Source organism: Rosa rugosa, chromosome 6 (assembly GCF_958449725.1).
Source record: "Rosa rugosa chromosome 6, drRosRugo1.1, whole genome shotgun sequence".
Lineage (NCBI taxonomy): Eukaryota > Viridiplantae > Streptophyta > Magnoliopsida > Rosales > Rosaceae > Rosa > Rosa rugosa.
Window position 1 is genome coordinate 36,589,976 of NC_084825.1, and position 26,617 is coordinate 36,616,592.

The 26,617-nt window shown below is 40.0% G+C and overlaps 1 protein-coding gene and 1 long non-coding RNA gene across 3 annotated transcripts; both read right to left on the reverse strand.

Annotated features, from left to right (window-relative positions):
- Positions 1-1,888: 1,888 nt before the first annotated feature.
- Positions 1,889-11,706, reverse strand: LOC133714765 (uncharacterized). Of its 2 annotated transcripts, XR_009848811.1 has the most exons (4): positions 10,983-11,706; positions 10,149-10,223; positions 3,098-3,172; positions 1,889-2,096 (listed from the first exon to the last, which is right to left on the reverse strand). It is a non-coding gene; the product is annotated as an uncharacterized LOC133714765 (long non-coding RNA). The 2 variants fall into 2 exon arrangements; XR_009848812.1 differs by lacking the exons at positions 1,889-2,096; positions 3,098-3,172 and adding an exon at positions 8,370-9,147.
- A 1,657-nt stretch (positions 11,707-13,363) lies between these two features.
- Positions 13,364-16,578, reverse strand: LOC133716700 (probable LRR receptor-like serine/threonine-protein kinase At3g47570). Its single transcript, XM_062143375.1, has 3 exons — positions 16,372-16,578; positions 16,069-16,124; positions 13,364-15,554 (listed from the first exon to the last, which is right to left on the reverse strand). Exons 1-3 carry the CDS (start codon positions 16,576-16,578, stop codon positions 13,364-13,366), a joined length of 2,454 nt encoding a protein of 817 aa, XP_061999359.1.
- Between the last annotated feature and the right edge of the window lie 10,039 nt (positions 16,579-26,617).

Consider the following 26,617-nt stretch of genomic DNA (forward strand, 5'->3'; position numbering starts at 1 on the left):
TGCAAAGACTTGCAAGTTGGAATTTTGTGAACATTGTGTATTGGGAAAGCAGACTAGAGTGAAGTTTGGTACTGCAGTTCATCAGACTAAAGGTGCTCTAGACTATGTTCACACAGATGTGTGGGGACCTACCAAAACTGCATCTTTGGGAGGTAAACACTACTATGTCTCTTTTGTTGATGACTTCTCTAGAAGAGTATGGGTGTACACCATGAAGCATAAAGATGAAGTCTTAGATATATTTGTGAAGTGGAAGAAGATGATTGAGACTCAGACAGGTCGAAAAATTAAGAGGCTCAGATCAGATAATGGTGGTGAATACAAGTCTGATCCATTTTTGAAGTTATGTCAAGATGAGGGCATTGTGAGACACTTCACAGTTAGAGAGACACCACAACAGAATGGGGTTGCAGAGCGCATGAATCGTACTTTACTGGAGAAAGTTCGATGTATGTTGTCTAATGCTGGATTAGGCAAAGAGTTTTGGGCTGAGGCAGTTACATATGCAGGCCATCTCATCAACAGGTTGCCTACTGCTGCAAATGAGGGTAAAACGCCCATGGAGGTATGGTCTGGAAAACCTGCTACTGATTATCATTACTTACATATTTTTGGTTGTCCTGCTTATTTTCATGTCAGGGAAAGCAAGCTTGATCCGAGAGCCAAGAAGGCTATTTTCTTGGGATTTAATGATGGTGTGAAGGGATTTAGGCTTTGGTGTCCAGATGTGAGGAAAGTTATTGTAAGCAGAGATGTGACATTCGATGAGGCTGTTATGGTTAATCAGAGTGAACAGACTGATTCTCAAAAACAGGAGATGACCATAGAGAGTTTGAAGCAGGTGGAGTTTAAAGAAAAAGTTGATGAAACTCCAATTGATCCAGGTAGTCCTACAGTTGAGCCAGATGATTCAACAAATGAAGATTCAAGTATTGAAGTAGAGGCTCAAGCTCAAGAGTCTCCACAGCAACATGGACCTATTGCACTTAGAAAAGGAAAAAGAAATGCTCCAAAGCCAGCTTGGCTAAATGATATGGTAACTTATGCACTTCCAATTACTGAAGAAGAAATTCCTTCTACCTATGAAGAAGCTGTGATACATGCGGATAGTGTAGAGTGGGAAAAAGCAATGGATGAAGAGATGAAGTCTCTTCACAAGAACAAGACTTGGGAGTTGGTTCAGTTACCACATGGGAAGAGAGCAATTGGCTGCAAATGGGTATTTGCTAAAAAGGAAGGATCTCGGTACAAGGCTAGATTGGTAGCTAAAGGCTATGCACAAAAAGAAGGAATAGACTACAATGAGGTATTCTCTCCTGTTGTGAAGCATTCTTCTATTCGTATTCTTTTAGCCTTGGTTGCACAGTTTGATCTTGAGTTAGCACAACTTGATGTCAAAACTGCATTTTTACATGGTGAATTGAAAGAAGAGATCTATATGACTCAACCAGATGGTTTCAAAGTTGCTGGTAAGGAAAAATTGGTTTGCAAACTGCATAAATCATTGTATGGTTTGAAACAGTCTCCAAGACAGTGGTACAAGCGGTTTGATAAATTTATGTTTGGTCAGAAGTACACTAGGAGTCTTTATGATCCATGTGTTTACTTTCGCAAGCTACATGATGGGACCTTCATTTATTTGCTCTTATATGTTGATGATATGCTAATTGCATCTAAGAGCAAGGTGGAAATTGAAAAATTAAAATCACAGTTGAGTGGTGAATTTGAAATGAAGGACTTGGGAGAAGCTAAGAAGATTTTGGGCATGGAAATTGAAAGAGATAGATCCAAAGGCAAGGTTTGTTTGTCACAAAAACAATATTTGAAGAAGGTACTACAACGGTTTGGCATGGTTGATAAATCTAAACCTGTAAGTACACCTCTTGCCTGTCACGCCCCGAATTTTAAATACAATTAAAATCCGAAACATGAATTATACAACTTAATAGAATAAACGTCCTGAATTTTTTTCTCACAACAACCACACTTCACACCTCTTAATAATACATCTCACAATTTACAAAGCTGTAAACTGAAACAAAAACTCTAACCCGCACGATCTCCGCCTTGATCTTCCTGACCTGTAGGATTTCCCGCTACACCATTTGAATTTAATAGTGCACCGGGAATTGGCAACAACACAAAACCCGGTAAGCTTTAAAGAAATCTTTAAAGCTCGTATGAGTAAACAAGAAAGAACTGTTGATTTTAAATTACAATTCTTATAACTCGACAACACAACCAACAATCTCAACATCCACGACGCAAACGTCAAACCAATTCAATATCACCACTTTGGTCCTATCTCACAACACTATCACCACTTTGGTCCCATCCCATAACACGTTAGAGCTCTAACTGCCTCGTTACCTCTGACACCTTGGCCTAGGGTCAAGCAACGGCAAAAATACTTCGGTTAACACTATAACCGTCGCGCTTTGGACATCCCCGTCCTCAGCACCATATACTTCGGTTAATAATAAACCGTCGCGCTTTGGACATCCCCGTCCTCAGCACACAACTTCGGTTAATAATAAACCGTCGCACCTTGGACATCCCCGTCCTCAGTACACAACTTCGGTTAATAATAAACCGTCGCACCTTGGACATCCCCGTCCTCAGTACACAAACACTCCGGTTATCCTTAACCGTCGAACTTCGGACACCTCGTCCTCAGAATCCTACTTTCTCCAACTCTATACATCCTCCAATGTAAATCTTGAATATTAACAAGAACTCATCAATCATGTTCATCACATAAAAATATGGTAAGTCACATGTCAATTCATAATAATTTAATCATCCCAATTCCACACTCTTCAATGTCACACCATTCACATATAATCACGTAAATATATATATACGTAATTATCCGCTCAGGGATAATCACTAATACCAACTATAGTTCACATGCAATAAAACTGAGAAATTCATTTGTATAGTAAAAATCATTTTACTTACCCATGGACCGTAGTTGATCAAGTCCATATGATTTTAAAACAAATATTTATTCCATAAATATTTTCACGCAATTACGACAAAATAAGGTAATTAAATTTATTCGGTTCGTAATATGAACCACGTGAGGTTTACTCACCTCTAATCCAGCTGCGTCTTCTAAAAAGCCAAATACATCAATCCGAATCGTCCACCAAATCAATCCGTCGATAACCTAATCCAATAATGATCTTAACTTAGCCAACAACTCATAAATGTAATTAAACGACGATCCAACGGTCAGATCTGAATATAATGATGATCCAACGGTCGGATTCAAATTAAACGATGATCCAACGGTCGGATCTGAATTTAATGATGATCCAACGGTCGGATCCTCACGGATCGCCCTTAGGATCATCCTCCAAAATTATCACGAAGATCCAACGGTCAGATCTTCCTGAATCGCCCTTACTAACATCTCCACAAAATTATATGAAAATCCGACGGTCGGATTCTCACGAATCGCCTTCCGAATAACTATTTCTCAATTATACGAAGATCCAACGGTCGGATCTTCGCCCGTGACCTCACAAAGTCATCGGGACAGTCATACGATCAACATACTAAAATTTGAAGTAAAACCGATGGTCTGATCTTCACAGATCGTAAACCGAAGATAAAACGTAAAAAACCGTAAATAGTAACGTAAAAACGTAAATCCACTATTTATCAACTTTTTCTAACGTGACCATGTTATATATCAAAACGCTCGTAAGGATGCGTAGATCATCACCTAGATAATAAAAACTCAAAATATGGTCGAATACGCCGCCACAAGCGGCGGTCAGTGGGCGGTCAACGGCGGTCAACGCGGCGGTCAACCACCTCCGATGCAAAAGTCGTCAACTACAAACTTGTTCAAAATGACGAGTTGATCCACTTTCATAACTAGCATGAAGTCTGAAAACGAAAGGAAGTGGTCGGAAATTACCTAGAACAGTCGAGGTGGCCGGAAAATTTCCAGAATCCGGCGAAATTTGCAGAATCCGGCAAGGCTTGATTTCGACGTCAAAACTTCAATTTCAGGCTTCGATTCCTTCTAGAGAGTTGTTAAGAAACTCAAGACGAACGCATTGGTTCAAGAATCACAGAAAAATATGGTCTGTAGCTCGAGATATACCGATCGAAAGCTTCGGTGGTCGGAAAATTTGCAGAATTTTGCAGAATCCGGCGAGGGCTCCGATCGACGTAAAAACTTCAATTTCAGGCCTCGATGCCTTCTAGAGAGTTGTTAACAACATCAAGGGGAACCCACTGGAAAAAGAATCAATCAAAACGATGCACTACAGCTCGAGATATACCGATCGAAGCTTCGGTTTTTCGATTTGATCGGGTCTGGCTTCCAGCCGCCACCACGAGTAGCGCCGCCGTGCAAGGCCACTTCTGGGAGCTTCAGGACGTTGAGGCGAGCTCGTGGGTGAAGTTTGGTGAGGATTGTTGGCCGGTAGCTTGAGATATCAAGCTTGGAACCAAAACGAGCTCAAACCGGGCGGAGCTTCCCGCCGCCGCTGGTGGCCGTGTCGTGGTTCAAGGCTGCCACCTGCAGCTGCGCAAGGTCGAGGCGAAGCTATAGGAAGTGTTCTGGTCTTGATTGGTGGCCGGTGGAGTGAGAGAGAGTTTGGAGAAGTTTTGCTCTGTTTTGGGTGGTTTCGGACGTGAGAGAGAGAGAATTCGTTTCTTAGCTTAATTGATTCGTTCTTCCACTCATGCATAATCATGTTAAAGCACCGGCCTTCAAATTATGCAATTGTCCACTAACCTTAAATCACGGAACCGGTGTTTGCCACCAAATTGTTTGATTAAAAAAAACTAGGTTATTACAATCTACCCTCCTTAAAGAAATTTCGTCCCGAAATTTAAGCGCAAGTTAATTGCTCTCGATTACAGTTAACCTAACCATCGAATCTCCATCTTTCCCAAAACTGTAGTAATCTACAAAACCACAGCCCTTTGTATAAAAATACATTCCTATGGCCACTAAATCCTTTCATCACAAACGTAAACTCACACAACGAGAATTCACAAATGAAATCCTCATCCCCACTTAAGTCATCAACATGACATTCCTTCACCGCATCATTTCTCAAAATTACAACACAACAATTGCCTCAAGCAACCCACACTCAAATCACCACGTGGCATTGCACATATAGCTGTTTTCACACAGATCGTCATCCTGTACTGGCATACAAGCACAGTAAACACTCCCACAAAGCGTTTCGCTTCTCAATTAGCATCACTCAAAACAAATCATTCTCAAAAGCACGCCAATAAAACATGTCACCCAGTGATGATGACTTGGGCTTGCTCAATCCTTGGGCTAAGCATTAGGGCTGGCCAATTGGGCCGAAGAAACCGAACCATTCACATTTCGAACCGGCCCGAAACAAGTTGGGTTTAACATTTGGGCCTACCATTCGGCCGAACAATTGGGCTTACTATTTGGGCCTACCAATCGGCCCACCAACTTTCAGCTCGACTACGGTATGAAATTGTACATACCGTATATACGTATGCATACCGTACAGACCGTATATATGTATGTATACCGTACAACTGTATATACGTATGCATACCGTACAGACCATATATACGTATGCATACCGTACAAACCGTATATGCGTCCGTATATCAAGCATATACGGGATCCAAAAATATTTGTAGGAGGTAAGGTTCGAACTCCAGACCCCCTAAACCAATGCTTCTCTCCCAACCACTGAAGCAAGAGCTGCTTTCATTAATAGAAGCACACGCGTTATATTTATTATGTCCTAAGCGAACATAAATAAAATATATCAGGAGGCAAGTCTCGAACTCCCGACCCTTTAAACCAATGCCTCGCTCCCAACCACTGGAGCACAAGTTGTGCTTAATAAAATGTGTACAAATTTTATACTTATTATGTCATAAACGAACATAATAAAAATAAACGAGAGGCGAGGTTCGAACCTCAGACCTCTTGTACACGAACTTTACACTCAACCACTCGAGCACGGCTGCTCACGTTATTATTCATACCAATCCTTTTATTTAAACCAACTGTTTCAACTGTTTCAACAATTCGGCCCAAAACATCCAAGACTGTTGCAGAAACCCAGCCCAACGTATCCAAAACTGTTTCTGAAACTCGGCCCATCAGGCCTCCACCCACAGCTACAGTGATGCCTTGATCCGAGACAGGCCCAAGTACGGCCCACTTGTGTCACGGCTTATCCCTTCCGTGATTTACGGCAGTCAAATCTGCTTTCGGCTACAGCTGTCTGCCACAGCGCCTCGAGATTCCCTCGGTCCCCTTACACGCTCAACACGCGCCAACAGCTTTTCCGGGTTTCGGGGCGACTTTAATCCAACGCGTGGATTCAAATTCTGAGATCGTTCATCCAACGGTGGAGATCTGCTCACCTTGTTCTATAAATAGGTGCATTCTGGAGACGCGACTGTTCACTCCAAAGGAAAAGAAATTTTCTTCCGAGCTCAAGCCTTTCTCTCTCAACTCTTCAGCCTTTCTCTTCTCAAATCCCCAGGTTTTTTTCACTCTCAAATCTTCAATCCTTCTCTCTCAGATCTTTTCTTCCATTTGAAGATTCGATCTCTTCTTTCCTCTGAACTTTCAGATCTCCAATACCCCTTCATCGACCTTAATCCTTCTAAGGTCAATCTCCCACAAACACTCAACAACTTCGTTCTTCAATTTACACTTCCTCTCAACTCATCACCATGGAACCACGAACTCTGCAACTAATGGAGCTACAAACCCAGCAACAAATCGAGGATGGAGGAAACAACCAAGCAGCCGGGAGTAGTGCCAACACAGATTTCTGGCGAAGCCGTGCCAGGTGGGTTCCTACTCCAGATCAAATAAGGATCCTCAGGGATCTTTACTACGACAAGGGAGTTAAGACCCCAACTACAGAGCAGATTCACGAGATCTGTCTCCAGCTGCAACAGTATGGACAGGTTGAGGGCAAGAACATTTATTTTTGGTTCCAGAATGTCAGGGCTCGAGAGAAGCAGATGAAGAGGTGCAATCAGGCTGCTCAAGTGCCCATGGGAACTAGTTCTCCTGGTACTGGTGGATCCATTGATCTCAATTTTGGGTCCACTGGTTCTACTGGTGCTGGTGGATCCATCGACATCAATTTTGGGCCAGCTGGTGGATCCATTGACATCAATTTTGGGTCCACTAGTTCTACTGATGATGGTAGATCCATTGATCTCAACTTTGGTTCCACCTATTCTACTGGTAATGAAGGATTTCTTGATTTAAATTTTGTTTCATATTCTTCCTCACACTTCAACACTAATACCAGTACAACTCTTTTGGCACAACAGGAGGACAAACATCCCTGCAACAACGAGGAGGAGATCACCAGGAGGTTGAAACTCTTCCTCTGTTCCCCGTGCACGGCGAGGACGTCTTTGGTAACCCGAAGACTACTTCTGAGGAAGGTAGCGCATTTGGTTACTATTCTGGTGGCTCAGGCGGTTACAACAGTGGCTCTAACGTTTCTCTTGAGCTCAGCCTCAACCCATCCGGAGCTACCAATTAGGCTTAGTATAGCGTAGTTCCAATTTCCTTTTTGTAATATTAAATCAATAAGATGGTGTGCATGTATGTCGTTTCTTCTTTTTGTTAAACCAACAACAACACCAAGGATCAACCTTGGTCACCCAATACTATTTTCAAAACCATTGACAACTCTGCTGCACACATCAATCATAATGATTTATCACAAACAATCAATTAAGTTGCACAGAGGTCAAGCTAGTATCCTCTGAGTCAAACCAAACACAATAATTTCGTCGCTAGAATTAGGGATTAATAAAGCTAAACACTTCCTGAGTTAACTAGGAAAACTCACATCCTTAGAGTTACTCGTGCTAGTCATATAAAATCTCAACCATTCCCTCTAAAACATGCTCCATCAAACTTACCATAATTCAACCCTAAGATTTCACGATTCATACATCGAATCAACTCCATACCGCATAGTAATTCACTTGAACCACTATGGATACCCAATCATGTCACTATCATCAATACCCAAAATTGTATTTAACCATTTCACCTAAAATCCATAACCATAGAAACACACTCTCGTCCAAGATCATTAACAAAGAGTTGATTCTAATTCTCCCCATTATCTATCAACTAAAAATCAAACTCTATTTCAAAACTTTAAGTGTCCCGTCTACATAAACTTAAAACACAAAACAACCTCAAATATATAGTCGTTCGTCTCAATCACTCAAACACGAGATCAAACTCCTTTCTCACAACTTAAACCCTGCTCATCAACTTACAAACACATGGAAGAATTAACCACAATAATTCACTCCCAAACCGCAATACTACCCACCACTCCACATGAGTCAAGAATCAAATCAAAAACATCTGTATATCCAACCTAATAAGGCAAAAATTCCATCAATTCATACTCGTATCCACACTAGGTACGTGCATAGGCCAACATCATGCCTTCAACCAAACACCTCAACATCCAAAAGAACCTCACTTCCATAAAACAATCACCCTAACTCAATAGAGTTAAATCCGAAGGTTTCCATCCCTTAAAGATTATAACTCGCGGTAACTGAACTTATTCAAATACGAACCTACAAGACAACTCTGTAGTTCTAAGTACTACTCCTTCGAATATTCAACACCTAAGAAATATAGTATGCTTGGCTAATACACGTATAACACTTAAAACACAGTATAAGTCAAATACAAGTCCATATTAACCAAGTCAATACTACAGGGAAGGTGTTAACGTTCCTAAAACGACTTAGCGGCCTAAACAACTTCCAACACTCACACATACCCAATGACTTAGCCAATACCGAAGAGCGCACGATGGGGATCCGCTGCAGACGGGCCATCACTCGGAAGGTATTGACACGTCACCAAATATGTACCTTACGCTCTGATACCAAACTGTCACGCCCCGAATTTTAAATACAATTAAAATCCGAAACATGAATTATACAACTTAATAGAATAAACGTCCTGAATTTTTTTCTCACAACAACCACACTTCACACCTCTTAATAATACATCTCACAATTTACAAAGCTGTAAACTGAAACAAAAACTCTAACCCGCACGATCTCCGCCTTGATCTTCCTGACCTGTAGGATTTCCCGCTACACCATTTGAATTTAATAGTGCACCGGGAATTGGCAACAACACAAAACCCGGTAAGCTTTAAAGAAATCTTTAAAGCTCGTATGAGTAAACAAGAAAGAACTGTTGATTTTAAATTACAATTCTTATAACTCGACAACACAACCAACAATCTCAACATCCACGACGCAAACGTCAAACCAATTCAATATCACCACTTTGGTCCTATCTCACAACACTATCACCACTTTGGTCCCATCCCATAACACGTTAGAGCTCTAACTGCCTCGTTACCTCTGACACCTTGGCCTAGGGTCAAGCAACGGCAAAAATACTTCGGTTAACACTATAACCGTCGCGCTTTGGACATCCCCGTCCTCAGCACCATATACTTCGGTTAATAATAAACCGTCGCGCTTTGGACATCCCCGTCCTCAGCACACAACTTCGGTTAATAATAAACCGTCGCACCTTGGACATCCCCGTCCTCAGTACACAACTTCGGTTAATAATAAACCGTCGCACCTTGGACATCCCCGTCCTCAGTACACAAACACTCCGGTTATCCTTAACCGTCGAACTTCGGACACCTCGTCCTCAGAATCCTACTTTCTCCAACTCTATACATCCTCCAATGTAAATCTTGAATATTGACAAGAACTCATCAATCATGTTCATCACATAAAAATATGGTAAGTCACATGTCAATTCATAATAATTTAATCATCCCAATTCCACACTCTTCAATGTCACACCATTCACATATAATCACGTAAATATATATATACGTAATTATCCGCTCAGGGATAATCACTAATACCAACTATAGTTCACATGCAATAAAACTGAGAAATTCATTTGTATAGTAAAAATCATTTTACTTACCCATGGACCGTAGTTGATCAAGTCCATATGATTTTAAAACAAATATTTATTCCATAAATATTTTCACGCAATTACGACAAAATAAGGTAATTAAATTTATTCGGTTCGTAATATGAACCACGTGAGGTTTACTCACCTCTAATCCAGCTGCGTCTTCTAAAAAGCCAAATACATCAATCCGAATCGTCCACCAAATCAATCCGTCGATAACCTAATCCAATAATGATCTTAACTTAGCCAACAACTCATAAATGTAATTAAACGACGATCCAACGGTCAGATCTGAATATAATGATGATCCAACGGTCGGATTCAAATTAAACGATGATCCAACGGTCGGATCTGAATTTAATGATGATCCAACGGTCGGATCCTCACGGATCGCCCTTAGGATCATCCTCCAAAATTATCACGAAGATCCAACGGTCAGATCTTCCTGAATCGCCCTTACTAACATCTCCACAAAATTATATGAAAATCCGACGGTCGGATTCTCACGAATCGCCTTCCGAATAACTATTTCTCAATTATACGAAGATCCAACGGTCGGATCTTCGCCCGTGACCTCACAAAGTCATCGGGACAGTCATACGATCAACATACTAAAATTTGAAGTAAAACCGATGGTCTGATCTTCACAGATCGTAAACCGAAGATAAAACGTAAAAAACCGTAAATAGTAACGTAAAAACGTAAATCCACTATTTATCAACTTTTTCTAACGTGACCATGTTATATATCAAAACGCTCGTAAGGATGCGTAGATCATCACCTAGATAATAAAAACTCAAAATATGGTCGAATACGCCGCCACAAGCGGCGGTCAGTGGGCGGTCAACGGCGGTCAACGCGGCGGTCAACCACCTCCGATGCAAAAGTCGTCAACTACAAACTTGTTCAAAATGACGAGTTGATCCACTTTCATAACTAGCATGAAGTCTGAAAACGAAAGGAAGTGGTCGGAAATTACCTAGAACAGTCGAGGTGGCCGGAAAATTTCCAGAATCCGGCGAAATTTGCAGAATCCGGCAAGGCTTGATTTCGACGTCAAAACTTCAATTTCAGGCTTCGATTCCTTCTAGAGAGTTGTTAAGAAACTCAAGACGAACGCATTGGTTCAAGAATCACAGAAAAATATGGTCTGTAGCTCGAGATATACCGATCGAAAGCTTCGGTGGTCGGAAAATTTGCAGAATTTTGCAGAATCCGGCGAGGGCTCCGATCGACGTAAAAACTTCAATTTCAGGCCTCGATGCCTTCTAGAGAGTTGTTAACAACATCAAGGGGAACCCACTGGAAAAAGAATCAATCAAAACGATGCACTACAGCTCGAGATATACCGATCGAAGCTTCGGTTTTTCGATTTGATCGGGTCTGGCTTCCAGCCGCCACCACGAGTAGCGCCGCCGTGCAAGGCCACTTCTGGGAGCTTCAGGACGTTGAGGCGAGCTCGTGGGTGAAGTTTGGTGAGGATTGTTGGCCGGTAGCTTGAGATATCAAGCTTGGAACCAAAACGAGCTCAAACCGGGCGGAGCTTCCCGCCGCCGCTGGTGGCCGTGTCGTGGTTCAAGGCTGCCACCTGCAGCTGCGCAAGGTCGAGGCGAAGCTATAGGAAGTGTTCTGGTCTTGATTGGTGGCCGGTGGAGTGAGAGAGAGTTTGGAGAAGTTTTGCTCTGTTTTGGGTGGTTTCGGACGTGAGAGAGAGAGAATTCGTTTCTTAGCTTAATTGATTCGTTCTTCCACTCATGCATAATCATGTTAAAGCACCGGCCTTCAAATTATGCAATTGTCCACTAACCTTAAATCACGGAACCGGTGTTTGCCACCAAATTGTTTGATTAAAAAAAACTAGGTTATTACATTGCCTCTCATTTCAAGCTTAAATCTTCTATGTCTCCTAGCACTGATGATGATATGCAATATATGGCTAAAGTTCCTTATGCTAGTGCTGTTGGTAGCTTGATGTACTGCATGGTGTGTACTAGACCTGACATTTCACAGGCTTTAAGTATGGTGAGCAGATATATGCATAACCCAGGTAAAAGTCATTGGCAAGCAGTGAAATGGATTCTACGGTATATTCTTGGTACTGTGGATGTTGGAATTGTGTTTAAGCAGGATAAGATGAGTCAGTGTGTTGTTGGATATGTGGACTCTGATTTCGCAGGTGATTTGGATAAGTGCCGATCTACTACAGCTTATGTGTTTACTCTTGCTGGTGGAGCGGTGAGTTGGAAGTCGAACTTGCAATCTACTATTGCTTTGTCGACTACAGAAGCTGAATACATGGCGGTAACAGAGGGTGCAAAAGAAGCAGTATGGCTTCGTGGTTTGCTTGAGGACTTGGGAATAATTCAAGATTATGTGGATCTCTATTGTGATAGTCAGAGTGCTATTCATTTGGCAGAGAACCAGGTTACTCATGCTCGCACTAAACATATCAATGTCAAATTTCACAAGATTCGTCAACTGGTGGAGGATGGTGATATAGAGCTCCTGAAAGTTGGAACTGAAGAAAATCCTGCTGATATGTTGACCAAACCAGTTCCATTGAGCAAGTTCAAGCATTGCTTGAACTTGATTGGTGTTCGTAACATTTGATCTTCCCTACGGGGATGTCGGAGCGGCAAACTGGTATGTGATATTTTACTTGTGATATTATTGTATCAAGTGAAGCCAAGGTGGAGATTGTTGATGTTGTCTTCACTTGAAGACATAGCAGCTGAAAGAAGAAGAAAGTGGGAGATTGATGGGCCAGTTGCAAAAGGAAAAAGGTAGCAAAAGAAAACATGGAGGCATGTTTTCTGCGGCAGAAAACATGGAAAAGAAGAAAGGAAAAAGGAAAAGTGAAAAGTGAAATGTTTGCAACTTTTCCTTTGTTCCTAATCTTTCTCTTGGAGCGAGAGAGAGATAGAGCTGCTGTAGTTTAGTTTCTTTGTATTGAATCCCCACATCGGCAACAACTGAAGTAAGGAGAGAAACATAATTGATAGCCATCCTTGAATACTCTGTCTTTCCTCTCCTTTTGGAGACTTTGCAATTCCATAGTTGAAGCTTCTTAAGCTTAGTTGTTGGTGTTGCTATGTATTGTATATGAGAAGGAAGAATTCTTCTTCTTCTCTATTTGGCTAAAGAGAGAGTTAATAGGTTTGGGTGTATTGGGGATTTGGGTAGTGAGAGTTGTTCATAAACTCTAATTGTATGTTTCTCCAAATTGATCATAGTGGAATATCTTGCCGGCTCCGAAAGTGGATGTAGCTCAATCACACTGATTGAGTGAACCACTATAAATCTTGGTGTTCTCAGTGGTTTGTTTATTAGGTGTTTTTGCTTTGTTTGTTACTGTTGAATTCATATCAATACCTTGTTTGTTACGCTTCCACACAACATGTTAAGCACCTTCACAGCGACAACAACTCTATCATCAGCAAGGATTCCTTTGTACACAGACCCAAAAGCACCCACACCAATCAAATTAGCTGAAGAAAAACCATCGGTAGCTCTGAGGAGTGTAGCATATGAAACTTGCAAAACAGAGTTCCCCAAAGTGGTTAAATTAGTTTTTTTCCTTTTCTTACCAAGAAGAAAAAGAGATAGCACCACAACCAGTCCCAAAAGGCTGAACCCGGAGACTAAAGAAATCATTAGTTTCATTCTACGAGACAGGCCTTCTCCTTTAGACTCATTAAGCTTGCACAGAGGAAGTCGAAGACTAGCCATACCTCCGCAGAGTCTAGCATTTCCAGCAACTGAAATCGCACTTGCATTCTTAAAAACACAGCCAGTTGGTACTGCTCCCCAAAACTGGTTGAAGGAGAGGTTCAGGTACCCCAACTTCAGATTCTCAAGAAACTGTGGAATTTCTCCTGACAAATTGTTGCGAGAAAGGTCTAAAACTCGAATCCCTCTCAATTCCATCATAGATGAAGGAATGGGTCCCACGAAGAAGTTGCCTTGCAAGTATAGTTCTTCTAAGCTCTCGCAACTGCCGAGGCTACTGGGAAGTTCTCCTGATAACAAATTGTCAAAAACGCCCAGTGCACCTAAATTCTTCAGTTTGCCAATCTCCATGGGAAGGGAACCAGTTAATTGGTTTCTATCCAATCCCAAAATTGTTGATAAAGATGAGAGGCCAATAACTTGGGGAGGTATCGTGCCATTCAGATTGTTTCCAGAAAGACCCAATTCGATTAACCAGTGGCATTTCCCTAGGCTGGACGGGATGCTACCCTCTAGATTATTTTCTTGCAATTGGAGAACTGTTAACAATGTTAAATTTCCAAGAGAAGATGGAATGCTCCCTGATAATTGGTTGTTGTTAAGAAACAACAGCTCAAGCCTTGACAGCTGCCCAATGTCTGTGGGGATGCTACCTGTGAAGGAGTTTTCTCCCATTTCGAGGTATTGCAGCTTGACAAGATTACCTAATCCAGTTGGGATGCTTCCATGTAGGTGGTTTTCTCCCATTGCAAGGCCTTGGAGATTGATTGAGAGATTGGATATTGATGTGGGCAACGTGCCTCCAAAATTGTTGGAGCTGAACCCCAACCGAGTTAGTCGTGTGGCATTGATCAATTCTGAGACAAAACTCAAGTCACCATCTTTACTGCTTCCAAGATTATTACTATAGACAATGAATACTATAAGGTTATGAAGATTTCGTAAATTTGGCACCTGTCCAGTGAGTTTGTTTGACGAACATTGAAACGACACAAGATTTGATGCCTTGGATAGTGAGGAAGGGATGGCCCCAGTAAATTGATTTTCGGGAACGGAAAAGATTTGAAGGTTGGGAAAAGCATTGCTCAAGTTTGATGGAAGACTTCCTTTAATTTGGTTAAATGCTACATCGAAATCAACTATACCAGAGAGGTTGTAAATGCAAGAAGCGATGATACCAGATAACCTATTTGATTCAAAATAGATACGTTTTAATCTTTTCAACTGGCATAGAGAACTAGGGATGCTTCCTTCCAAGTTATTGTCATTTGTAGAAAAATTCTCGAGAGAAGAAAGGTTCCCCAAAGAAGGAGGGATCTCTCCTGTTAAATTGTTGGCTGGCAAAACAAATATTTGAAGCTTTGACAAGGAACTGAGTGTGGGAGGAATTTGACCCACTAGATTGTTTATACCAAGGTTGAGAGAGATGAGTTCGAAGCAATTGGATATGTTGGGAGGAATAGTGCCAGTAAGGGAGTTATTGTTTAGACGCAATAGCTGCAGTCTATGCAAATGCCCAATTTGAGGAGGGATTTGATGAGTGAAGCTATTGTTCCGGAGATTTAGCACTCTTAAGAAGCTTAGATTTCCTATACGTGGAGATATGGATCCCCCCAAAGCTAGAGAGCCCAAGTCCAACTTCGTCACCCTTTGGCGATGTCGTTGACTGCAGGTGACGCCGTGCCACAGGCAAAAGTGAAGGGTTTCATTCCATGAGCTTGTGACCCTGTTCGGATCGTGTTGTATTTGAGCTTTGATTGCTAGCAATGCCAGCCTATCCGTCTCATTCCCTTCGAGTCTCGGATGGTTCAATTGCATGGAGCTACAACAGAAAATGGACATGGAATTTAAAACTAATGAGTATGTCAAAACCAATTTCATAACCAAAACTCCCCCCATTTTTAATTTCTTCTTTGGACTAAAGGGACTGAGATACATATGGGTGGTGCTGGGTTGTGAAATAGGTAGTTTTATGTGAGGCATGACAATCTAATTTATAGGATAGGAAGATTTAGAATATGTGATCAAGAAGTACTCAAAGGGATGGAGAACCACTGTTGATTGATTCATTGCATTCTTCCAAAACAAGACCGACTTAACTCGCTTGCTTCCAACTAGAGACGACTCTCGTTTTCCAAAAGGCAACTGTTGCTAGCGTGTACTATGGGGCGAGCGTCTGCTGACCACCCCCGGTGGATGTCCAACTGGGCTTTAACAGTGCGTGGCTTTCACGTTCTGTTGATGTTAGGAATACCAAAGAAAACTTTGAGGTCAGTAAATTTATGTTTACTGCAATCACATGCGGTAAGAGAAAAAAATAGTTTGACAGTAAATACTAGTAGGCTTTCCCGAACTTTGAGCGTCTGCTGACCATTCGACTTTCCATCTTTGCCTGAAAATCAAGAATCCAAGGGCAGAGAATACTACTGTGCTGGAAACTACACCAGCAACGATGGCAAGTACAGAACTCTCTGATGTTCTTGGGCTTAGCGGTGTCACCTTCGGGTTGATGCTGCTTCCGGCTTGAGGGCCTTTTGAGTCGATCAGTTTCAGCCTTTCAGGATTGAATTCAACATTGCATTCTTGTATTTAATCGTCCAATCCATTTGGAATGCTTGCAGTGTGATAGAAAGACTTACATTCTTCTGCCTTCCTGGGTTAGACAAGAACACCACGTAGTCTCTGTATGCTGGTATCCCATTTCCACCACTCCATTCGACTATGTCATAAGTGGATAAAAAAGGATGATGACCGACCGAAATCCGCCGCACAAACTTTGGACAGTGAGAGTCTGAAGGAGTTTGAATCTCGACCTCATCATCAACCCAAACTTTTGCCGTCCCCATCGCTTGCTCCGATACCTCACGCCCACCATCTACCACCCCCACCGGGCTGTTATCCTCCGCCCCCGCCTCCTCCTTATTTTGCGCACCATTATCACCCTCAATCTCGCCATCAGCTACCTCCTCAGTCTTATCATCCTCAGCAGCACAATCAGGTATGTCCGTACGTGTATGTTTCTGCACTTCTGGGATATGATGTTGAAGATTTGAGTTTTGTGTGTAGAGATATATATATTTTGTGATTTTGAGAAGCTTAAGTTTAAGTTTAGAGATATATAAATTTATTTTTGGTCTTGTTATTGTGTAGGTAGAATGAAAGGAGGGTTTAATGGATTGAAGGGTAAACAAATCTCCCATATTACTATATATACTTATATAGTGCTCATGTCAACAACTATTCTTATGTGGACATGGGAGAAAACCCCACTTCTTACTACCTTTGGTTCCGGCTGAAACCGAAACCCGGTTGCAGGTGTCTTCAGGTTGGTATCCAGGTGTTTATTTCTTCCAATTTAGATGAAGTGTTGCATTATATGTTTGTTAAGAGTATGTGTTTGGATTGTGTATGGTGCAGAACTGAGGGATGTTGTTGTAGATAGCTCTGTACCATTGGAACGAGAACTACATGTAGGCAAGGGTGTAACAGCATTAGCAGAGAGGGATGCCTGGAAAGAAGAATTTCGTGCGGGGTTAGGATCTACACTAGATTCCGGACCATAAAAGCGATGGGATTAATAGTGATCAAGTGACAAACACTGTTGAGAATAATGGTAAGACAATGCATTTTTTTCTTTTGCCTAGTTTATTGATGAAGAGTTTATATCAGCCCGTATTTTGATTAAAGTAGTGCTTTGGTAAGTATTGTTGTTGTGCTTTATCAAGCTGTTTGTCAGAGCAGCATGAGAATGTTGCCAAATCAGGTGCTCTTGAATTTATCTTATCACGATGCTACTCTTCAGGATGTGCAGCAATTGTAACATGTCTTAACATGCATGGTTAATCAAATATCCAAGCAGATCTATCTGCTTTGAGCATCATGGTATAATTTGGGCTTATTTTGTGTATCATATGGTGCAGGGATTTCCTTAAGTGAATTAAAAGAGGTGCTAATATAGTCGGAGAAGAAGCTTCAAACCTAGAAGAGAGGACATCAGTTGATAGAAGACACGGAGAAAAAGCAGAAGAAAATAATTCAGACCTACAAAAACCGATAGATCCTGCTTATACAAATATCTCCGTCGGGGGAAACCTCGAGGACAAATTAACTACTCCTATGGAAAGTCCAGGTAGTAAATTCTTGGCTTTCCTGGGTTCATTAGAGAAATGCCATCTATCGCACTGGATTTCCTCACTTTAAAGTTTAAACACTAAAATTATCCAAAAAAATTAATCTTTTCCTAAATGTCTTCTGGGTGAGTAGGTTCTATGCTTTGGAACTTGGAAGACTAGGAAAAAACGTTGATTTAGAGAACCTAAGTACACAATTTCTTTTATATGAAAAGGTTAGATTTCCTATTTGGAGATATGGAACTGCCAACTTTTGGGCCTGCAGGTCGAAAATAGTGATTCTCTTCAACTGTAGCTAGGTGCCACAAACGAAAGTGGATGGAGTCGTTCCACGTACGAGAACAATTTCAGTTTACATGGCTAGCAGTGAAGCCTATCGTTTCATTTCAGCATAATACAGAACCGAAGCAGTGAAAATGACATAGAAAATAGAGAGATGATCTGTGATATGAAACTGGAAGTGGTATGTTTTCGAAAGACGACTGTTGTTTTATTTAAAAAAAAAAGACGACTGTTGTTAGTCCATGTATTAAAAACTGAGTTATCAAAACCAAATTCAGAGCCAAAACTTACACCTGGATTTTTTTTGTTTTTGGAACCAAAGAGAGGGACATATATGTGCGTATTTGTTTGTTATGAATCAGGTAATAGTTCATTAGAGTCATAACAATCAACATATAGAATAAACGATCCAGATGAGCACAATTTGGTTGACTTGATTATCGCTTTCTTGCGAAAGACTGACCGACTTATTTCTTTTCTTAACTCTATTGTAATTTCCTCAATCAAAGTAAAACATCGATCATAAGGGAAGAAGAAAAACCAAGACCAGTAGCAGAACCTATCATGGCTAGCAAGACTTGGAATAGATGATAGGGACAACCACTGACGACTTGCTTCGTGCTTCCAACTACTAGTGTAGTTTTTTTTTTCCAATAAGGACTGCAGTCGGTCGTAATTAAGCACCAAGATCAATACGCAGCACGCGTAATATTGCATAATGTGGAGAGGAAAATGAAACAAAAAAGAATGACTTTTCTTATCTAAGGCCGGAGACTTTAGAAGTCCGACCTTCATCTGTCACCATTCTCTAAGCTCTCCTGTCTTTTCTGGTTACCCTGTTTTGTGTTTATATATCCTCTGTTTCATATATATTGTTTACCTGCAGACAAAAATATTACCTGATGTAGAAGTCCACTTACAATCATCTATAAAACAATGAAGGAAAAAGAAAAATGTAGTAAAAGTTAACTCTGTTGTTATACCTGCAAGTTTTTTTGTTCTAAGGTCTCTGGTCTTCTCTGTTTTCCTCAGTTTTGTTCAATCATATATATAGGTTTTCTTCTGTAATTGTATTTTCTAATTTGCATTACAGTAATTAAACTCCCAGACAAAGTTCATAATCTATGGTTTCTCTTAATTCATAAATGTGGTGTTGTCTCTTCATTTCCAGGACATTAGAAAATGAAAATGACAAGTAAATCAATTTTTATGTCCTTTAATGCCTTCTAGCTAGTTAACTGATGATTGATCAAGATAAACTTGATCGATTGTTCATAATTAGATTAATTCTACTAGCAATAGTTTAATTTGAAGGAAGACGCTTGAAATTGTTTGATACAAAGTTGTGTGGTATCAAAAACTAAGTTATGCATGGGATTTGATAAAAAAAATAAAACAGAGTTGGGATAATATGAACTCTATGTGCCATTAAAAAGCCAACACCCTTGTGATGATTCAGTAAGTTAATTAGGAATTGAACTCTAATCAAATTTCATTTTTGCTGCGAGTGATTGATCCCAATTCCCAAGGGGATCAGTTGTATTACCGCGAATTCAACTATATTGTAACATCGCTCAAGCTATATTGTAATTTCCTCAATCGAAGAAAAATATCGATCATAAGGGAAGAAAAGAAGCACTAAGACCAGTGGTAGAACCTATTATAGCTAGGAAGACTTTGATTAGATGATGGGAAAACCACCGACACTTGCTTAGTGCTTGCAACTCTACCAAATTCGTTTAGTAACAAAAAAATTCAACCCGACTGATCCGATTGTTTGGCTCCAGTTTTGTTGCAGCTGGTCAACAGTCTCTTTTCTTGTGTGGGCGTGCCAGCACCGTTCGGGTGCGGTCGTCGGGGGTGTCCCTTGACCTGACTTCTTTTCAGCGATTGAGGACGAGGAGAGCACCAACCTCGTCGCAGGATTCTTTGTGCCTCGTGGTGAGGACTTTACTGCAGTTTCTTCTTGTCACACAATCGATACTCAATATTGTAGATTGAGCAGAGCGAAATCACCGGGAAGTATTGAGATCTTGCTAAAGCGTGACTTTAGCTTCGCTGGGTTGCGAGGGCGTTACCCTGGCTTGGCTGGTTCTGTAACCGTTGTGGTCACGGTACTACAGTCGGCTCCTGAGGAGACTAGGACCGAAGCACTTTGACAGAGGGTTTGGTGGCACTGACAGTCGGCTTCTGAGAAGACTAGGACTGGAGTGTGATCACCGGTAAGAGAAAGAGAGGGGTTGCTCTAGAGAGGCTTGGATAATCTTAGAGATTGTTGTTGAATTGTGTTCTTTTTTTGTGGTCGTGGTACTACAATCGGCTCCCGAGGAGACTAGGACTGAAGTACGTTGACAGAGGGTTTGGTGGCACTGAAAGTCGGCTCTTGAGGAGACTAGGACTTAGAGTGTGATCACCGATAAGAGAAAGAGAAGGAAAGGAGTTGCTCTTAGAGAGGTTGCTCTAGAGAGAACTTAGATCATCTTAGAGATGTTTTGATGAATTGTGTTGTTGTGGTCGTGGTACTACAATCGGCTCCCGAGGAGACTAGGACTGAAGTACGTTGACAGAGGGTTTGGTGGCACTGAAAGTCGGCTCTTGAGGAGACTAGGACTTAGAGTGTGATCACCGATAAGAGAAAGAGAAGGAAAGGAGTTGCTCTTAGAGAGGTTGCTCTAGAGAGAACTTAGATCATCTTAGAGATGTTTTGATGAATTGTCTTGTTTTTGTGGTCGTGGTACTACAATCGGCTCCCGAGGAGACTAGGACTGAAGTACGTTGACAGAGGGTTTGGTGGCACTGAAAGTCGGCTCTTGAGGAGACTAGGACTTAGAGTGTGATCACCGATAAGAGAAAGAGAAGGAAAGGAGTTGCTCTTAGAGAGGTTGCTCTAGAGAGAACTTAGATCATCTTAGAGATGTTTTGATGAATTGTGTTGTTTTTTCTTACTTGTTGTAGCCTCTATATATAGGCTACCAAGCCATAGTGGTTGGCTTTAAACAAATCATGATGGGTTAGGTTTGAGCACTTAAAACACTAATGGAATGTTAGGTTTAAGCACTTAAAACACTAATGGAATGTTAGGTTTAAGCACTTAAACACTAATGGAATGTTAGGTTTAAGCACTTACTGCACCAATTTTGCTGCAGCTATATCTCCACCAATCATTCAGATTTTGACCATGACTTCTTCATAAGAAATGTTCCACTATGAGTGTAGATCATTCTGTTAAAATTTCATAGTTTTTGGTATAATGGTTGGGCCGGAAACGCTGCTGGACCTCTTACAGGTCCAGCTTTCCAGTTTTGCTCTTGCAGAAGATTGGGCTGATTGTTTGAAGGCTTTCCACTCATATCTAGCTCTGGAACTCTCCATAAGAAACGATCCTTGGGATGTCTAGAATTAATCTGGAAAGTTTTAGCTCATTTGGATTTCATTTGGTTAGTCTGCCGCCCCTCCTTCCTTGTTTAGCTCGGTTTCTCCTAGCCGAAGTAGGGAAATGTGCTAAAGTTGACTTTTCATTTCCAAGCTTCCATCATTTCCTTTTATTACAGCTCGCATAATCTTCCACAGTAGGCTTTATTTAGCCTCTAAATAGTATATTTCGAACTTGTCGACAATATATAGCTTGAGCCACTGACTTTGGCTCAATTTCTCTAAGACACGCTTTGTCAGGCCAAAATGCTCATTTTGGGTCCAAACACCGATAACCAGGCAGATACTAAAGACTGTTTGCGGTATGTAATTAAGCACCAAGATCAGTAAGCCACTAAGCCGCACTAATATCAGTCATCGTGCATATTGTTGCACAATTTGGAGAAGATATTGGAACAAAAAAAAAAAAAATAGTGACTGTTCTTATCTAATGTCGGAGACCTTGGTTGCCTAAAAAAAGGGTAGTGGCATGGTGCTGTTTTCCAAAGACGAGTTAGACGACCTTGGTAGAGAGCCTGATTAGGAAGGACATAATCTGTACCAGCATGTTGTTTCCGAGATTGAGAATGATGACTTGAGATTACCATTGAGTGAGTTATTGTCTAAGCATAATTCCTCCAATAAATGTGATGTTAAATGAGATCTATTTCATTATTCCTTAAAAAGAGACTAGAAATAACTGTGATCTCATACAAGCCTGCAGTAACGGAGCAAAATTTAGCTCGTGACAACAACTTACTGTAATAATTTATTTGTTCCACTAGAAGTACAAGTGCAAAAGTTGCCCCAGAAATGTTTGTGTCCTAGTTACCTCAACAAAAGAAAAAAGAATTGAATTCTAGAGAACAACAGAAAAAATAATTCACATTTGGATCCAAGTAAATGAGTAATTTGATGCAGAATGAGTAACAACTCTAGAACTTATTGTTTGCTGGTCCTTATTTTTGAATAAACGTTGAGCATATAAAACTAGATATGCACTCTGGAGTAGAACTTGGGGAAGAAATCTTGTCTGGGTGAACAACTTACTCAGGGCCAAAATCCAACTCCCTCTTTCAAGGGCTAAAAAGGCAATACCAATATAAATTTCATCCTCACTTGGTAAAATACAAAGTAGCAAGTACCATATTTTTGAGTTGGAGACAAATAATTAACAGATATTAACTAGTCATGATAAATTGAGAGCTTTTCTTCATATTGCGTTGTCCTCATATCAGCTAAACGAAATCCACTAACAATCCACTCATCTAAAGTTGAATTTGGTGTCCATTTCAAAGAAAAAAGTTGAATTAGGTGTGTGGTTGCAATGATACAGGCCACTAAGCCAGTAGGCAACAACCATGTTGATTCTGCTCTAAGGTCTCTGTTCTTCTCTGTTTTCCTCTGATTTGTTTAATTATATATACTGATTTTCTTCTAAAATTGTGTTTTCTAATTTGCATTTCAGTAATTACAAGACAAGTCAAAGTTCATAATCTAGATGTTGATTCCAAGCATCTCATACCACATTAACATGGTATGCAGGAAATTAGAATATGACAAGCAAATCAATTTGATGTCTTTTAATACATTCTATTTAACTGATTTTGATAAACTTGATCAATTAATCTTAATCGCATGATTAATTCTATAAGCAAGATAATTTTGAAGGAAGATGCTTGAAATTGTTCGACAAAAAGTTGTCTGGATCAGCAAACTGATTTCAGAGTTATGCATAGGGTTTTTTTTTTTTTTTTTTTTGGCCCTATGCATGGGGGTTTTATAAAACAGAGTTGGGAGGAAATATGCACTCTATGTCCCATTAAAAAGTCAACAACCCAATGACTCCGTCAAAATGCTGTAATATGCTGCAAGTAGGTTTGATACTTTGATATGGTAAAACTGATCAAACTGACAGCTTTAACTTAATTCCCCTCTTCATTGATCGTAATGGGATCATGCGTAGATTTAGGATTAGAGATTTATACTCTAAGTTACTCTTTTCATTACATTGGGCTCAAAGGGATCAAAATACAAGAAGCGCAAGAAGCATGCTCATATTCAAAAGGCAACACAATATAGTAATAATAATTTTCATTACATTGGACTAACAGCACTGTTCGTTTTTATTTATTTCCTCAGCAACTGTAGCAGAAATATAAAAATCACACACAGCACAAAAAAAATACATGCTCAATATCAATTTCATGCTCACTAGGTAAAATTAATACAAAATCACAACACCACCCAATGAACGTCGGGTTGATCAAGCTGATGGCAGCTCCAACTTGATTCATTGATTCAATTTAGGATTACAGATTTACACATTAAATATTAGTACTCTTTTTTATTCTGTTTAGTACATTAACATGCAAATTTCAAGAACCACTATAGTAGCAACAGGACTTTCAGAAACAATTCAAAAACAAAAAGATCAGAATACAAGAACCGTACAACAATTTGTTAAAGCCATCACAAAACATTAATAATTTGAAAGTTCTAGCCGAGAAGATTGTGCCTAATTAATAAGGAAAATGTCTTTATCTGTTAAATGACAGGGAGAGGAGGCCAATAGCTTTGTTGACGTATAGCAGCAGCAAATGACATTGCCTTGGGCTTCAAGGCAAAGCCATCACTATACTTCTTGCATTGGATGGAATGAACCCTCTTAATCTGTTCTCGGCTATGTTAAAAGGTTTAAATGCTAGGATAGGTTTTTCCAGGCCATTCTTTCTCAATTTGGTAAAGGGTAACGATAATGAGAAGATTCTTCATTTTCTTCATTGACCTAGCTGACTGGAGTCTGGGAATGCTCCCCGAGAAGTTATTGCTATATGCATAAAAAATCTCAATACTAGCTAGCAGGTCCCCCAAGGAAGGAAAGACTGAGAGACTTCTCCAGCTAAATTATTAGGAAAAAATACACTTTTAGTCACTCAACTTTTGCTTGATCGACACTTTAGTCACTTACATTTATAAAATTTCACTTTAGTCACTCATCTTTAACTCCGACTATCACTTTAGTCCACCGGTACATTTTTCCGATAAAAAAAGTCACATGACACCTCACATGCCATTTTTTCAGGGTTATTCTTGTCCCTTCACTATTTACCCCTCATTTTCCTCTAACCCTTCACAATTCCCTGGAAAATCTATGGCTTCCCTCTAATTTTCATCCCTTCTCCTTTCCCTTCGACCTGCCATGTTAATCAATATAGTACATTCATCTATGTTAGTTATCCGATGATAAGATTAAACAAGACTCTTCACCCTAGCTAGAAACAACCAGTGAAAATAATTAGCATGCAGCACCATAATCACACACTAACCTGTAAAGGCATGCAACCTTTATCTCAAAGACAACCCAGCTGGTTAATTTGTTATATGTTTTCTGGGTTTGCCATTTACGACAGTCTGCAGGCTGCGTTTTGTAGCTAGCTATAGAGCAATTAATTTCTCAGAGAATGCGTTTTCTGTGAATCTGAGTGACCACGCTCAGTATCTTTTAAATATCTTCTCAATAAACCAATAAGAATATTACCAGACCAGTGTACTGTGTTAGAGATTCAATTATACATGGGATGGGAACCCTGCACCAAATGAAATTAGAAGAAATGGAGAAATTGATCTTTAGATGACTAGTGCACAAGTCAATACGGTGAAATGAAATTGGACGAGAATGACCCTGAAAAAATGGCATGTGAGAGGTCACATGATTTTTTTATCGGAAAAATACACCGGCAAAATAAAGTGATAATCGGAGTTAAATTTGAGTGAATAAAGTGAAATTTTATGAGTGATCAAAGTGTCAATCAAGTGAAAATTGAGTGACTAAAGCTGTATTTTTTCTAAATTATTATATTGTAAAGCAAGTATATATGTCATTTCCAAAAAAAAAAAGCAAGTATATATGTAGGTGAAGATAGAATTGGGTTCATATTACATTTTCCTCCACCTAAACGAAACATTACCGTACGAAATCCACTTAACAACAATCATTTAGGAAAAGAAAAATGCATTAAAAGTTGACTTCCTTCAAACTAGTACTACGTACTCTACTAGTAATGCATCTTTTTTCCAACATGACTGTTTCTGTTGTGTAGTTGTAATAATTAAGCACCAATGTCCAAGGCCAGTAAGCAGCACCAATGTTGATTTAGTTCTAACTTCTACGCTGGTCTCTGGTCTACTCTGTTTTCCTCAGTCATGTATATCGATTTTCTTTTATGTTTGTATTTTATAATTTGCATTTCCGTAATTACACGGCAAGACAAATTTCATAATGCGTTGGTTTTTCCAAGCATCTCATACAACATTAACATGTTGTCTTATAATATTCATAAGATATGACAAGAAAATTGATTTGATGTCTTTAATGCCTTCTAGTTAATCACATACGACAAATTTGATTCTAGAGAGATCGTTTCGAAGGAAGATCCTTGAAATTGTTAGATAAAAAGTTGTCTGTTCTTAAAAGATTAAAAAAAAAAAAAACAAGGGATTTCAGATATATGCACTTGATGGAATAGGAAATTGTTCGTTGTGAAATAGGTGGGTTCCATTGATGAATAAGGAACTAATTTATAGGATAGCAAGATGGACAACCAACCAAAACTCCCTTTCTTTCCGACTCTTGTTTTCCGAAGACAACTATTGTTAGTGTCAAGACCAATTGCAGAGCCAAAACCTCCATCTGGATTTTTTTAATTTAATTTTGAACCAAAGAGAGGGAGATATATGTGGGGTGTTTGTTTGGTTATGAATCAGGTACAAGTTCATTACAGTCACAACAATCAACATATAGAATATATGATCAAGATGAGCACTCTTTGGTTGACTTAATTATTGCTTTCTTGCGACTGACTCATTTCAATTCTTAACTCTATTGTAATTTCCTCTATCAAATAAGGGAAGAAGAAGTACCAAGACCAGTAGCACACAACCTATAATAGCTAGGAAGACTTAGAATAGATGATAAGGACAACCACTGACGACTTGCTTCGTGCTTCCAATTAGTAGTGTAGTTTTTTTTCCAATAAAAACTGCAGTCAGTCATAATTAA